This window comes from Grus americana, chromosome 2 (genome assembly GCF_028858705.1).
Source record: "Grus americana isolate bGruAme1 chromosome 2, bGruAme1.mat, whole genome shotgun sequence".
NCBI classification, from domain to species: domain Eukaryota; kingdom Metazoa; phylum Chordata; class Aves; order Gruiformes; family Gruidae; genus Grus; species Grus americana.
This window is the reverse complement of record NC_072853.1, coordinates 41,648,171-41,660,772: the sequence shown is the minus strand read 5'-3', so window position 1 is coordinate 41,660,772 and position 12,602 is coordinate 41,648,171. Positions and strand designations below refer to the sequence as shown.

General features: G+C 40.4%; 1 protein-coding gene across 1 annotated transcript; it reads right to left on the bottom strand.

Moving 5' to 3' along the window:
* Nucleotides 1-336: 336 nt before the first annotated feature.
* LOC129203714 (cytochrome P450 7A1) lies at nt 337-7,715 on the bottom strand. The gene is made up of 6 exons (XM_054818579.1): nt 7,555-7,715; nt 5,974-6,214; nt 4,518-5,131; nt 3,042-3,172; nt 1,931-2,106; nt 337-1,283 (listed from the first exon to the last, which is right to left on the bottom strand). The coding sequence occupies exons 1-6, from the start codon at nt 7,632-7,634 to the stop codon at nt 984-986; spliced, it is 1,542 nt and encodes a 513-aa protein (XP_054674554.1). The 5' UTR covers nt 7,635-7,715; the 3' UTR covers nt 337-983.
* Nucleotides 7,716-12,602: the final 4,887 nt, after the last annotated feature.

Here is a 12,602-nt window from a genome sequence, read left to right as displayed (position 1 = left end):
ACAGAGAACCAAATTATATTATCCCTGGAACAACTGTTCTTACGGACATGCCACCACTAAAAGTGAAATGTGTGGGCATACTACCCATGATAACTTTAATGGAATCAGACTATGAAGACTTAAGGAGTATGATTGACGGAAGCTTATGGAAAGATGGGAATTCAGAGAATGATGCAAAATACAACCAGAATCACTGGTGGATATACGGTGGCTATTTATTTATGCTGGCATTTGAGCTGGCTAGTTTAAAGCTGGCGTAGGTGGCTATGGATGAGTGCATAAATCTTTGATAATGTTAAGACATTAAAGTGACAAACAGTCTAGAGATTCATTTGGTTAAGCCAATATCATTTATTTTAATACAGTTACAGCTTTCTGAAAAGAAGTATATTACAATGAATATAATACAAGTTTTGCAGTTTCACTAGAACGTGAACATTTTTGTAGATTTTCTTCAAGTCTTTTTCTAGTTTTTCATAAAACCATAAAGGTACTTCCCTAGGAAACTCTCCCTTCCCCACCATGAATCTGCCTTTATGTAACAAAATTTTTATTTCACCTGTGAGGAGAACCACCATCCCCAACATTTCAATCATAAAAAAGAATAAGTTTTAACTGTAGTTCAATTTTGACAATTATTTTGACAGCTGATGAAATTTTAACTCTGGGAAAGCATTTGCTGACAGAGAAGAAAAAGAACTACTGTACATGCACAACTCAGAAGCTTAACTTGCATTTCAAAATGGTTGGTAAAAGGGGAAACATTTGTATCAACACAGTGTGTTAAACCCACTGCATGCTCGTACAGTAATGGCATACATTATGCATTTTCCATTAGACTGATGAATTAGCATCTTCATATAGATTTTCCCCCAAGACTTGCAACATTTCACTTGCATTTATACATAAAATACATATGAAGTATATGTTATATAGTGCATTTATATAGTACATATTTTATATGTATAATATAAAATATATATTCATAGACATTTAAGTCTATACCTGAAATCAATGTCATTGGCTGGTTGCAAAATACCCAGTCCTGCACGGGATTGATCTAAAGAAGGACATTGCACGTTATTGTCCACAAGCTCTATCTCAAAATATGAAAATATCAAAGCCAAAAATTGTTTAATTTCATGGACAGCAAACAACCTGCCAGGGCATTTTGCTATGCCTGTCCCAAATGGCATATAGTAATACTTTAACTTGCGACCGTTGCGGTAGAAGTCAGTCTTTTCTTCTCCATTCTCATTAAGAAAGCGATTGTATTTGAATGTCTGTAATAAAACCCACAAAAGAGTTACTTGACATTTGAATACCTCTGAAGACTAGATAATGCCATGAAGACACAAAATGCAGGCAGGGAAGGAAGAGCCTCTAGCAGTAAGCATTGTACGGGACAGTTTTCACCCTTCACAGTAGCACCAGGCTCCACGGTGCTGTTTTGGAAAGGGTACCCCCTGAGAAGTTCTGGCATGCAGGACAACATCATCTCAGGTTCTTTGCTGGTAAGTCTCCTTTTCTTTTCTGACCTCTTAAAATAAGGATTATAACCTGCATCCTTGTTCATGCAGCAAAACTGGAAGATTTCTCATTCCGTGCCTTTGGGAAAGTGTTATCCTTATCCTTGTCCTCCCTCGAACCCCCATAATGGTGACTTTTCCTCACTGAGGAAGGCAGTAGGTAGAAGGCTGTCTTGGGTTGGCAGCGCACTCTTTGGTTACACCAGAACGTGTTTTGCAGATAGCGCTTTCACCAACTTTGCTCTTTTTCTTGCCTATCATTGAGCTTCTAAGTGTAAGAACAGACTGGAGAACAACAGAAAGCCAGTCCAGGTGGGGGGCACCCCTGATACATTCTCTGTTAAAAGGCATTTTAGCTTCTGCTAGAGCTCAGAGTTTAATGTACTTTGATAAATACTTACCAAGGGATCAGCATAGATTTCTGGATCAAAATGCAACAGCTGAGGATAAAGAGCTACAATATCATCCCTGCGAATGTTGTAAAAATCGTTCTCTAAGTGCAAAGTGAAATCCTCCTTGGCAACTCGGAAAGTCATGGATGCACTCGATAGCCTCATTGCCTCCTTGATGATGCTGTCTATTGAGAGACAAGAAGGAACAATTACCATGGAAATAGTATGTGTATGTCCTTGGGGGAGGCCATGCATTTTGAACTATTTCAAACCCATTATCAAACTCTGCATTTATTAGAAGAAATATTTTAACAATACCTTTCTAAATGCCTAAGAAAGTGTCTTTCTCATTTCTTTTCAGCATTATTATCCCTTCTGCAGATAACACCGAGAACATAATCTGCTTTCCCCTAGAAAAATACTTATAGTTGGTGCAGCAGAATATTTGAAAGTGAGAGACACATTTTCACTCTGAGATAAAGAACAAACCAGTCAAAACTGGAAACATAAGAAAAAAACAGTGCAGTGATCAGGATTTTCTGAAACTTTAAGTGGTGGTGCATAGAAACCAGTACTCATAAAAAGTAATTTGGGGTTTTTTTTGTTTCAATATAAGCTGATTATTTTTTTTAAAAAAAGAACACTAGTTAAAAGGGGACATTTTCAAAATTCTCTGTAACTTGGACACTTTTGAAAAATGTGCCTATAATTTGAAAAATATTAAGAAGAAATAAAGTAATGGTATTAGAAGATATTGCTTCATATCATAAGAATTGGGATATAAAATTTGGCAACACCATTTTATTTGATCTAATGTCATTACTAAACAAAATTTTTTTCTGAATTATCCACTGGTCCCCAATACTATGTTATGTAGCTGTGCAGCAGTACTGAAACATGCCATTACCCACGAAAACATGCTATTTGTGTGAATTTTGATACTGTCAGTACCACCTGGGACATTGGGAACACTGATTGTGTTGGCTACTGCTATGGAACATACAGGTTTTTGTTCTAGTGTTTGTTGGCTAATTCCATAGGAGGCATTTATATGGGAACAAAGAGAAGACTGTGAAAATTGTGGGGTGATTTCTGGTACCTCTGCATAAAATAATCATACCTAGTACTGGCATATTATCCAGCTGTTTTCGGTTCAAGGAAATACGTTTGCCATCTAAGCTGATCTTCTCTCCAGCACTTTCCAAAATACTTTGCACTTCTTTGGTAGCAGCTCTCATTGCTTCTGGACTCCTAAGAAAAAAAGAGCAGAAGTGTAACATAATTTTACGCTCAAGAATGCTTTAAAAAGGGAGTTTGCCATGAACTTTCTTCCTGACTAATATTTAGTTTGTTAGCTGACAAGTGCAACCTTCTAAAATGAAAATCTTGCAGCAAAATGCTGCAATTACACTTTTTCATGTCTTGGCAAAGGTACGATAGCTTCAAAAAAAGGAATGGAACCTCATTTGATCCTGTCTCCAATGACAAGTGGGACAGAACTGATGTCCATAACCCAGGTAATAAACAGTAACATCACTAAAAAGCAATGCCAAGAATAGGAAATAAAACAATCGGTTGTAGATTAGGAAATAGCCCCACTGTGGGTAGAAAGTTTAGGAACAGGATCATAGATCAGTTTTATAACATCACTTATCCTGGATGAAGTCCTATTATGTGGCAATATTCTGTCTAGCTGAAAAGAATCTTCCTAATACTAAAAGTCCACATAGTATCCTTCACCATCTAGACACAGAATATATGAGCTATGGTGAAATACATATAGATAATAATACAAAATGCAATAGTGTCTTGATGAAGGCTCAATCAATCATGGTGTTAAAAACCTGCAAGGCCAGAAGACCTAAAGTCAATGCATTCTTGGAACGAAAAGTACTAAAGAACCTCAGATAGTAGCACTGGCAGGTAGATATAAGAGTGCAAGCCACCAGCTAAATAAAAATGTCAGCAATTTATATTCATACTTAAGAGTTAGCCATGCTGAGGTAGATTATAGTCCACAGAGGCCCACTCTAAAATGGACATTTAATAGTATTATTTGAACTGTGCACTCCTCTCATGAGTAACAAGCTCAGCAGCTGCAGTCTACACTGCAACCTCAGTAGGATCTATCAACTTATAAACTATTTTCTATTAAGTATCTATGAAAACAATAATGAAGTTAAAGGTCATTTTGCCTGCTCTAGTGAGATGGTCTAAAAATGTCCGATTATATTGGGAGCCTTCAATACAATTAATGTTCTGACTGCAACCAGCACTTTTAATGTCATATCACATAGATTTACTTCAAAGCTTTCTTGACAAAGTGTAGTATTGCCCTGGAGTGGGGTTGTTGTTTTTTTTTTTTTTTTTTCAAAAAAACTTCTACAGAATTGCTCTGTGGTACCAGTACTTGGTCTCAGACGAGTGAAGGGGCTTTCTGTGGAAGTCCAGAACAACATGCCACTTCTGTTGTAATCAGTAAGCTTTTTGACACTGATGAGGTATCAAGCAGTAGAATTTGCCTGTAGTAATGAACTGGTTTCTGAAAAGCAACAAACATTTTTCTTATTTGGAAGCAAGAAGCATTGGGACTTACTTAAGAAGATAGAACAAGCTCCAAAATGTGGCAGGAATGGTGTTGGCTTGCGAGGCCCAGAGCACCGCCACGTGGGTCTTCGCTTTTTCCATGTCATCGAAGGTTGACAGAGTGTCATTCAGGAACATGCGGAGAGTGACAAGCTCAGAGAGGTTGTCCCTCTTCAGGAGGTTCTTGTGGAGGAGCGCCTCTCCCAGCTTCTCACGTGCGCTGTGGGCACTCTTGAAGAGGTGGATAGGCAGCCCTGCCACGAGGGCTGGAAAGATCCTATCAAATTCCTTGAAGTTTTCGAGGGCATTTAGGATATGAGCTCTCTCAGTTTCCTGCTTTGATGATAAATTTTTGTCCTGATTTGAATTAAATTCTTTACCGAAAAGTGTTAAAAAGCCAGACTCAAACATCACCTGGCAACAGAATGTATAAAGTCCTTCTGTCACCCAGGCATTAGCCTGAAGTTTAGATGTTCTTGACTGCAGCATGACATATTGTAGGTTTTCCATCATTGCTTCAATGAGGGCATCTAGGGCATTACCTTGAAGGGTTCTAATGAAAGTCTGATGAAAATTTTCAGTGGTGTTTCCCTCTGCTGGGTCAATGCTACCATGCCCAAAAGCCTGTCACAAAATAAATTGTATGCATAATAAATAAGGCCTGCCGTAACCTTGATGATAAAGTCAAACAGAAATTAAAGCCAAAGTACAACTTCATAGCTTATTAGAGGGAAGCATAGTAAGTGCTATTAATACTGTAACAGATACTTTCTCAGTGAACCATAGCAGTTAAGTAGGCAAATGAAAGTAGATTTGAATAGATGCTTACAGATAAATGGGCGTGATTGCCTAGACCTTAGTTCAAGTCCCATTGACTTCAACAGGAGACTTTTTGCTTTACTTCAGTAAGAGTTTGACTGAGCTCCTACTGTGTTGTATAATTTTTTTTTTTTTAGGCATTAGGACCAAATCTCCTGAAGAAGGTTTCAGTTTCAGCAAGCTATATTATAATTTTGCAGATGGTGCTAATTGTATTTCTACTTTAGCAATTTGGGATACTACATGACTAAATATTGTCACTCTTGGACAATCCAAATCACTGCAAATTTCCTTTCCTTTCCTTTACTGTTAGTGAGGCACTGGAACAGGTTGCCCAGAGAAGGTGCGGATGCCCCATCCCTGGAAGTGTTCGAGGCCAGGTTGGATGAGGCTTTGGGCAACCTGGTCTAGTGGAGGGTGTCCCTGCCCATGGCAGGGGGGGTTGGAACTAGATGATCTTTAAAGTCCCTTCCAACCCAAACCAGTCTATGATTCTATGAAAAAGAGACCCCAATGTTTTAAACCAATGGAAGTGCAGAAATGTGAACCCAATTATATTTCAAAGGCATAGTTATGCTATAGGGACTCACTGGGTAGCCAGCAGATACTTTGCATGTTAGATATTAAAACCATTTTTAAAGTGGTACCTTGGCAGAAGTAGCAAAATGGAACTTTTTCCAGTCCAAGTGTTTTCCTTGGCGTATCAATGCATGATATGAAAAAGGGTCAGTGAGGAAATGAATGTATTTCCCCGCTACTCGGCAAGTGAAAATGTGGCCATGCTTCTTCTGCTTTTCTCTGAGGAACTCAAGGGGGTTGGCACCGAACTGCAAGGCACATCCCAGGTATGGAAGGAACCCATTTTCAAGTGGTGGCTCACCTTGTCGTCTACAAAACACAAACAAAAGCTGAATTTAGAAGCATGTATAAAGATCTCTCCTCCAGGACTACCAGGTAAGTAAAATGATGATGCTAGGCTTTTTGTAATGGGAACAAAATGTTAAAAAACCCAACAAACAAATAGTATATTGACAAATAATTTTCTCCCCTTTAAGGAGTAAACCTATTGTGAGGTTTATGGTATACAAGAAAAAATAACTTTAACAGCCTGTATTATAATAAACATAATAAACCACAGTTTGATTATGTCATTTTTCTTTTCCCTAGATCAGGAGTATATTTTTCAGTTGTTTAAATGCAACATTGTTGCCACCAGCTAACATGCACAGTTACATAATTGTCCCATAAATGAATAATCCATCCCACTAATATTGTCTGATATATTTTTGGGCAACAGCATTCACAATTCAATTTGAACACCAAGGGGAATAACCTTTTGAGCATAGAAAGTTTGTTATTATTGGCATACCCCATTTGGACCATATCCTGCTGAAAACTGTGGGAATTTTGCCATGATCTTCAGTAAGCATAAGAGTTAGCCTTTGAGGCAAAGTGTCGTTAAGCACATGCTTATGTTAAGCATATACTTAAAGTGAAGCATACACTTCAATGACATTTTTTTACGCTGAGTCAGAAAACTACTTTCCTGCATAAGGACACCATGGCTGCTAAAATAACTTTCAGATAACACTTTAGCTTTTCTAGTAAATTCCTGATGGTTATTATTTACAGTTAGTTATTTTCACCTTTTTTAATTAAACTTTTTAAAGTAAAACCAGAAAATGACAGCTGAAAAATACAAAATTACAATAGGTAAGAAAATTACTTGCTCCTTATGTAAATGTGCCAGTAGGACAAATGCTTTTAAGGAATATGTATTCAACATAGTAAGGTAGATAAATACCATCTGTATTAAACTGTGTAACTAGATATGATAGACTGATAATATGAAAATGTTTGTAAGTAGGTATTAAACTAGAATTAGATATAAGTAGGTATTAGCTGTGATTACAATGCAGGTAAAACTATATTCCAGTACTTCAGGAAATCAGAACATGCATATTCATATTTTAATTACCTCATTTATGCATAGATTTGTATCTACAGCTATGTCTGGGCATTACCTCACTATTATTAAAAAGCCTGTACACAAAAATTCTGTTGTAAAATAAATCTCCCAAAAGACCAAACTACAGTGGTGCCCATGCTATCCTGCATCTGTCCATCTGATAGTCTTAAGACTACACTTCTTTTAGTTATGTACGCAGTATATTTGACAGAAACAAAGGCTAGGTACACTGAGATGCGTTCACAAAGAGATTCCTTACCTCCTCCTCCTCCCTAGAAGAAACCAAAACACACAACAAAGTATTATTACTGTTCCCCAGATCCACGATGCTATGAACATTTCTGGTAATGCCCAAAAACTTCCAAGTGGAAAACTGGTAACTACTGGTATGGCAGGAGAGGTGACTGAGAATGATACAGAAAACAGGTCATGATTTATATACAGAAGGTGCACCACTGTATCTAATGGCCTTCAGTCAACCCAGCAAGCTATTGATTAACCATTTCTGGAGAGAGCCTGTTTTGGCTCTGTTCTAACATCTTTGCAGAGAGCTTCGCTGGATTGATGCAGACACTTGCAGACATGGCCTTGAGCTGATGTCATATATCAGTAGCGGTTCCAAAGTAATCATATAGCTGTAATAGTTGATAATTTGAAGGTCTGTCAGGTGTGTTTTGATCTATCCTGCAGATTTACCAATTGCAGTTTATAGTTCAAGTTTAGCAATATATGAAATGGCTACTGACAGGTGTCCAGAGGGTTCAGACTGGGCTACATGGTGGCTGCAGTTTGTGTGGTCCTTCAGCTGCCAGCCTGCTCATCCCCTCTCTTCCCCTTCTTGTGGGACTGCCCTCGCTCTGGTGTGCCATGGCGAGAGGGAATGGTGGGGGGCTCAGCTGCAGGTAAAGGGATGGTTGCAGTGATGGATTTACTCCTAACAATGTTTCTCTGATAGAAAGGGAAGAATGGGCTTTCTGTGATGCAGAGTGTGAGAGAAGCAAGCAGGATTAGGCAACCATACTGTTGTTTTCTTCAATGTCCTTGGATCACCTTTTACTCTCCCATTTAAATCCTCTGCTTTCTGTCTTTGCTCCAAGCTGTACAGCACCAACTCAGTCAACTTTGCAGCCTTGGAATATGGTCTCTGGTCCTGTTTCAGGAAAACTCTGTAAAATGTATTGAATTTTCAGAACATAGAGGACCAAGCCCCCCGCCCCCCCCCCCTTTTTTTTTTCTCTAATTCAGTCCTTTCTGCTTAAATATATCCCTATGTACCCATTTTCTCTTATCATCCACACTGAGTTCTGCCATACCCTGTCTATACATTGCTAAGTCCTTTCTGATGTGCTGTGTAGGCACATTCCTAGCCCCGAAGAGGTGCCACTTCAAGTATAAATGCTGCAGAGTGGCCAGGAGAACAACAGGAGCGATAAATATTGCTAATTCAGGGGCAAAATTATCTAGATGGGAGAAGGAAGGAAAGGAGTAAAGAACCTGTGTGGGAGAGAGGACTGGGTTAAGTGGGGGACCAACTGCAAAGGGCCAAATGAGAGATTGGAACAAAAAGTCTGCTAGCTGTGGGCTGGAGATAATCCAGGCATAAAGTATCTGCAGGAGGTATTGCAGCTGCCCAGAGGTCAGCACTGGGAGTGCTCCTGGACATGCTCCTGTTTGGTAGAAAGTATGCCGGGCTTCTCCTTGCTGTGTTCCCTCAAGGCTAAGCTGTGGGGAATAGGAAAGCACTTTTGGTGCTCAGAAGAGGGAAAAGGGTAAGCTGGGATGAATTTAGTGATCATTAAATAGAAATCCTCTCTGGTGTTTTGATTAATGACTTCAAGAAAAGTTAAAGAAAAAGTCATGAGGGCTATGCTGCTTTTTGTTTGAAATTATTAAGTACCATGACTAACTTGCATAGTGAGGGTTGTTGGATGGCCATTGGAACAAAGGGCATGGCTATGTTATTTCTCTTATATTAATTTAATCACTTAGGATTAAACCTTTTTCCTTTTCTATTGCTAAGTGGTGAGAGTTCAAACTTTGGCTTGCCCCTAGCATCTGCCATTAAGCCATCGAGGAGGCAGCTCAGGTAGCATATAGTGATGTCTCACTAGCCATGCAGGGCCTAATATGTTTCTAAGAGAAACTGATGGGGTTTAGTCACTTTTTCAGGCTCACTTTTGTACCAGTTTTTGTTGGTGGCCCTGCAGCTGTATGAGAAAACAGTAAAGATTTGGACTTTTCACCAAAGTCTGCCACTTTGAGTACTACACTGAAGGCATTGAGCTGCAAATCTGGTAGATGGGAGTATTGTCCTGGCCTCAAATCAAGGATGGCAGTGAGGCATGGGATAGCTCTGTGCAAATGCCATTACATTTGAGGGAATTTTTAAGTTTCTATACTGAAGAAAAAAGCTTTATACAGCATTGAGATATGCCCTCAATCTAATAGCCAACTCTGTTTGCATGTCAGCTCGTGATCCAGTCCCCCACCTTATTTCCATTTAAGCACAAGTGTTTCTTATATCTTCCTAGAAAAACTGCTTTTTCATCAGCTGAATTTAGCCTATTATAATGTAATTGCTTTATAAAATCCATGCTTTCCCAATTCCTGCTTGTTTCCGTTATGGCAAATTTCAGTTCTGGGTGTCATCTTTGACTACCTCCTATCTTCATCCTAAACAAGTGTGATCATTTGATTATGTTTGTGCCTAATTTGTATTGAATTTGTAGGTCTCAGCCTTTTTATGTCCAAACAACACTGAATAAGAAAGTTGGAAGCTTCTGTCAGTTTTGTATCTAATGAACAGGAATAACATTTAACCTGTGGCTCCTCGCGCTATCGTGTGTTGCACCAGGTAGGGCTGCCAGCCACACGTGCCTTTTCCTTACTTGCTTTGGGTAGTTGTGCTGCAGTGTGATGATAACATCGTTTATAAATGGCATCCTGCTGCCACAACAGGATTAACTTCTCTAAAGCTGCCCTCCTGCTTTCTCTTTTTGATTAGTACATATATAATAGTACTAAAAGTGTAACCAGATGTAGGAAGAGAACAGGAGCTGCTTGGCAGCCTACCTTAAATAATTGCTCTTTCTGTCAGGAGAATCAAATGTGCTCCCTCTTTTCCATTTAAGAGACCTTTATGTGGCAGCGCCCTTGACAAATAGCTATTATGACAGGACAGAGTCAGTCCCAAATAGTTTGAGGTGCTTCCCAGTGCTAGATCATCTCCCACCTAGTTTCTTAAATAGCCAATCTATAGCCTCAAAGCCAGCCAGTACTGTAGTAGGCTGCAGGCTGTGACGTATGTCCTTGTGACAAATGTAAGCAGAAGAGTTGTCTGCCACGGATACACCCCCAAATTCAGCAGATGAGAAGTATGATTTTCCTTTCATTTATATCAATGGGCATAAGGCTTCCCTGATTTTTCAGCAGCACCAGTTGGGTGCCCTGACTTTCTGGATGGTTTTTTGGCATTCTTCAGTTTCAGACAGACACATGACACCTGGCTGGGTCCCATTTCCCACTGCCAAAGCTCAGGCAGTTGCCACCAATCTGTACAGCAGGGCTTGAAGGCACCGTGTTGTCCCACTGATGGACTGATATTACATTTTCTGCAGCACACTGTGTGTTGTGCATGAGATTGGCTCTCTTGTCCCAGCCCAAAAGGGCAACCCATAGGACCTATGGATGCAGTCAGAAAAAACTTACTGATTCGTCTTGCCTTGGCTTTGTGAAGCAGACTCCTAGCACAAATGGTAAGAAGAATATTCATGCAAAGACCTGACATGACTTGGGCTCAAGACTCACCTCAGGCCAATGATACCAGCAGGAATAAAGCACTATGTATCTTTGAATGAGTAAGCCTTGGTCATTGCAGGTTTTAATATGGGGGTTCATTCCTTAAGAGCAGTGGAGAAACTTGGCAATGCATTGGATGGTAGTTAGAAAATGCAAAACCTTTTAACTACTGTCATTTGACCTTTTGGTTAATCCCTAGTGCATACTGAGTTCCAAAAAGAGCAACTCGAGAGAACACGGATGCAGACGAAGTAGCGTGCTGACATTTTACCCAGTACGATGTGTTTAGCACCCACTTCCACCTCAGCCCGGTTGCCCACACCGGCTGCAAGGTCAGCAGATATGGCTCTGCTTGTGTCTTCAGGGCCAGGACTTGTGTCGAGACTGATACAGGGTTACATTGCACCACTTTCCCCAAAAGGGCACCAAGCCATTTTTCACCTAGATATGCCCACTGGCTGTGCGCACAGTCTGCCAGGAGCTCTCTTATCTATCACCTCTGCTCCAGCCGGTGAAGTGTGTTTGGTCATGGTCTCCATGGAGCAAATACTGTTCCCATAAAGCAAACAGGCCCAGCTCACCTCTGGAGAGGACCTGTGGTGATTCCTGAAGCCTAAGACAAGCCTTCTGGCTTGCTTCATACAGCTGCTCGGGAACAACTCACTAACCATCCAAACCCCAGCTTCATCTCATTTGTTGTAGCTATACGGCTTTCATTAGTCATGACCCACACATGGTATTTAAATAAACATTAATAGATAGGCCAAGCTGAGGTGAATCATTTTTTCCAGGGTTACTGATGGCTTCTTAACTTGGGATCACTGGTGTGCAGACAGATGTGATGCAGTTACGAGAGGCTGCTGATTATGTTTGGCAATAGCAAATTTGCACAGCGCTAACTGTAAAACCTGTTTATTCACTGGAAGTAAATAAAAGGTACACTCTATAAAGAAATGATGGACATTCTTTCTATTGCATGTGACTTGAGAACTGGGTTAATACCTTTCTTCGACAGATGAAAACTGCTGAAACCGCACAAAAACCAGCCCAGCAGTGCGAAGGCAGCCCTGCAGTTCACAGAGCAGGAGCAGTCTGAGGTGCTACAGCCAGGAGAAGCAATTGCAGCTATGAAACATTTCTGCAGCTGTGAAACATGTAAAAGATATTTCAGAAAGGTGGAGCGATATTGTGTTGGGTTTGCGTGGCAAGGTTTTGGTAGCGGGGGGGGCTACAGGGGTGGCTTCTGTGAGAAGCTGCTAGAAGCTCCCCCTGTGTCTGATAGAGTCAATGCCAGCCGGCTCCAAGACGGACCCGCCGCTGGCCAAGGCCAAGCCAATCAGCGCCTCTGTGATAACATATTTAAGAAGGGGAAAAAAACAGTTAGAGAGAGAGCTTTTGCAGCTGGAGAGAGGTGTGAGAAGATGTAAGAAACTCTGCAGACACCAAGGTCAGTGCAGATGGAGGGGCAGGAGGAGCTCCAGGTGCCAGAGCAGAGATCCCCCTGCAGCC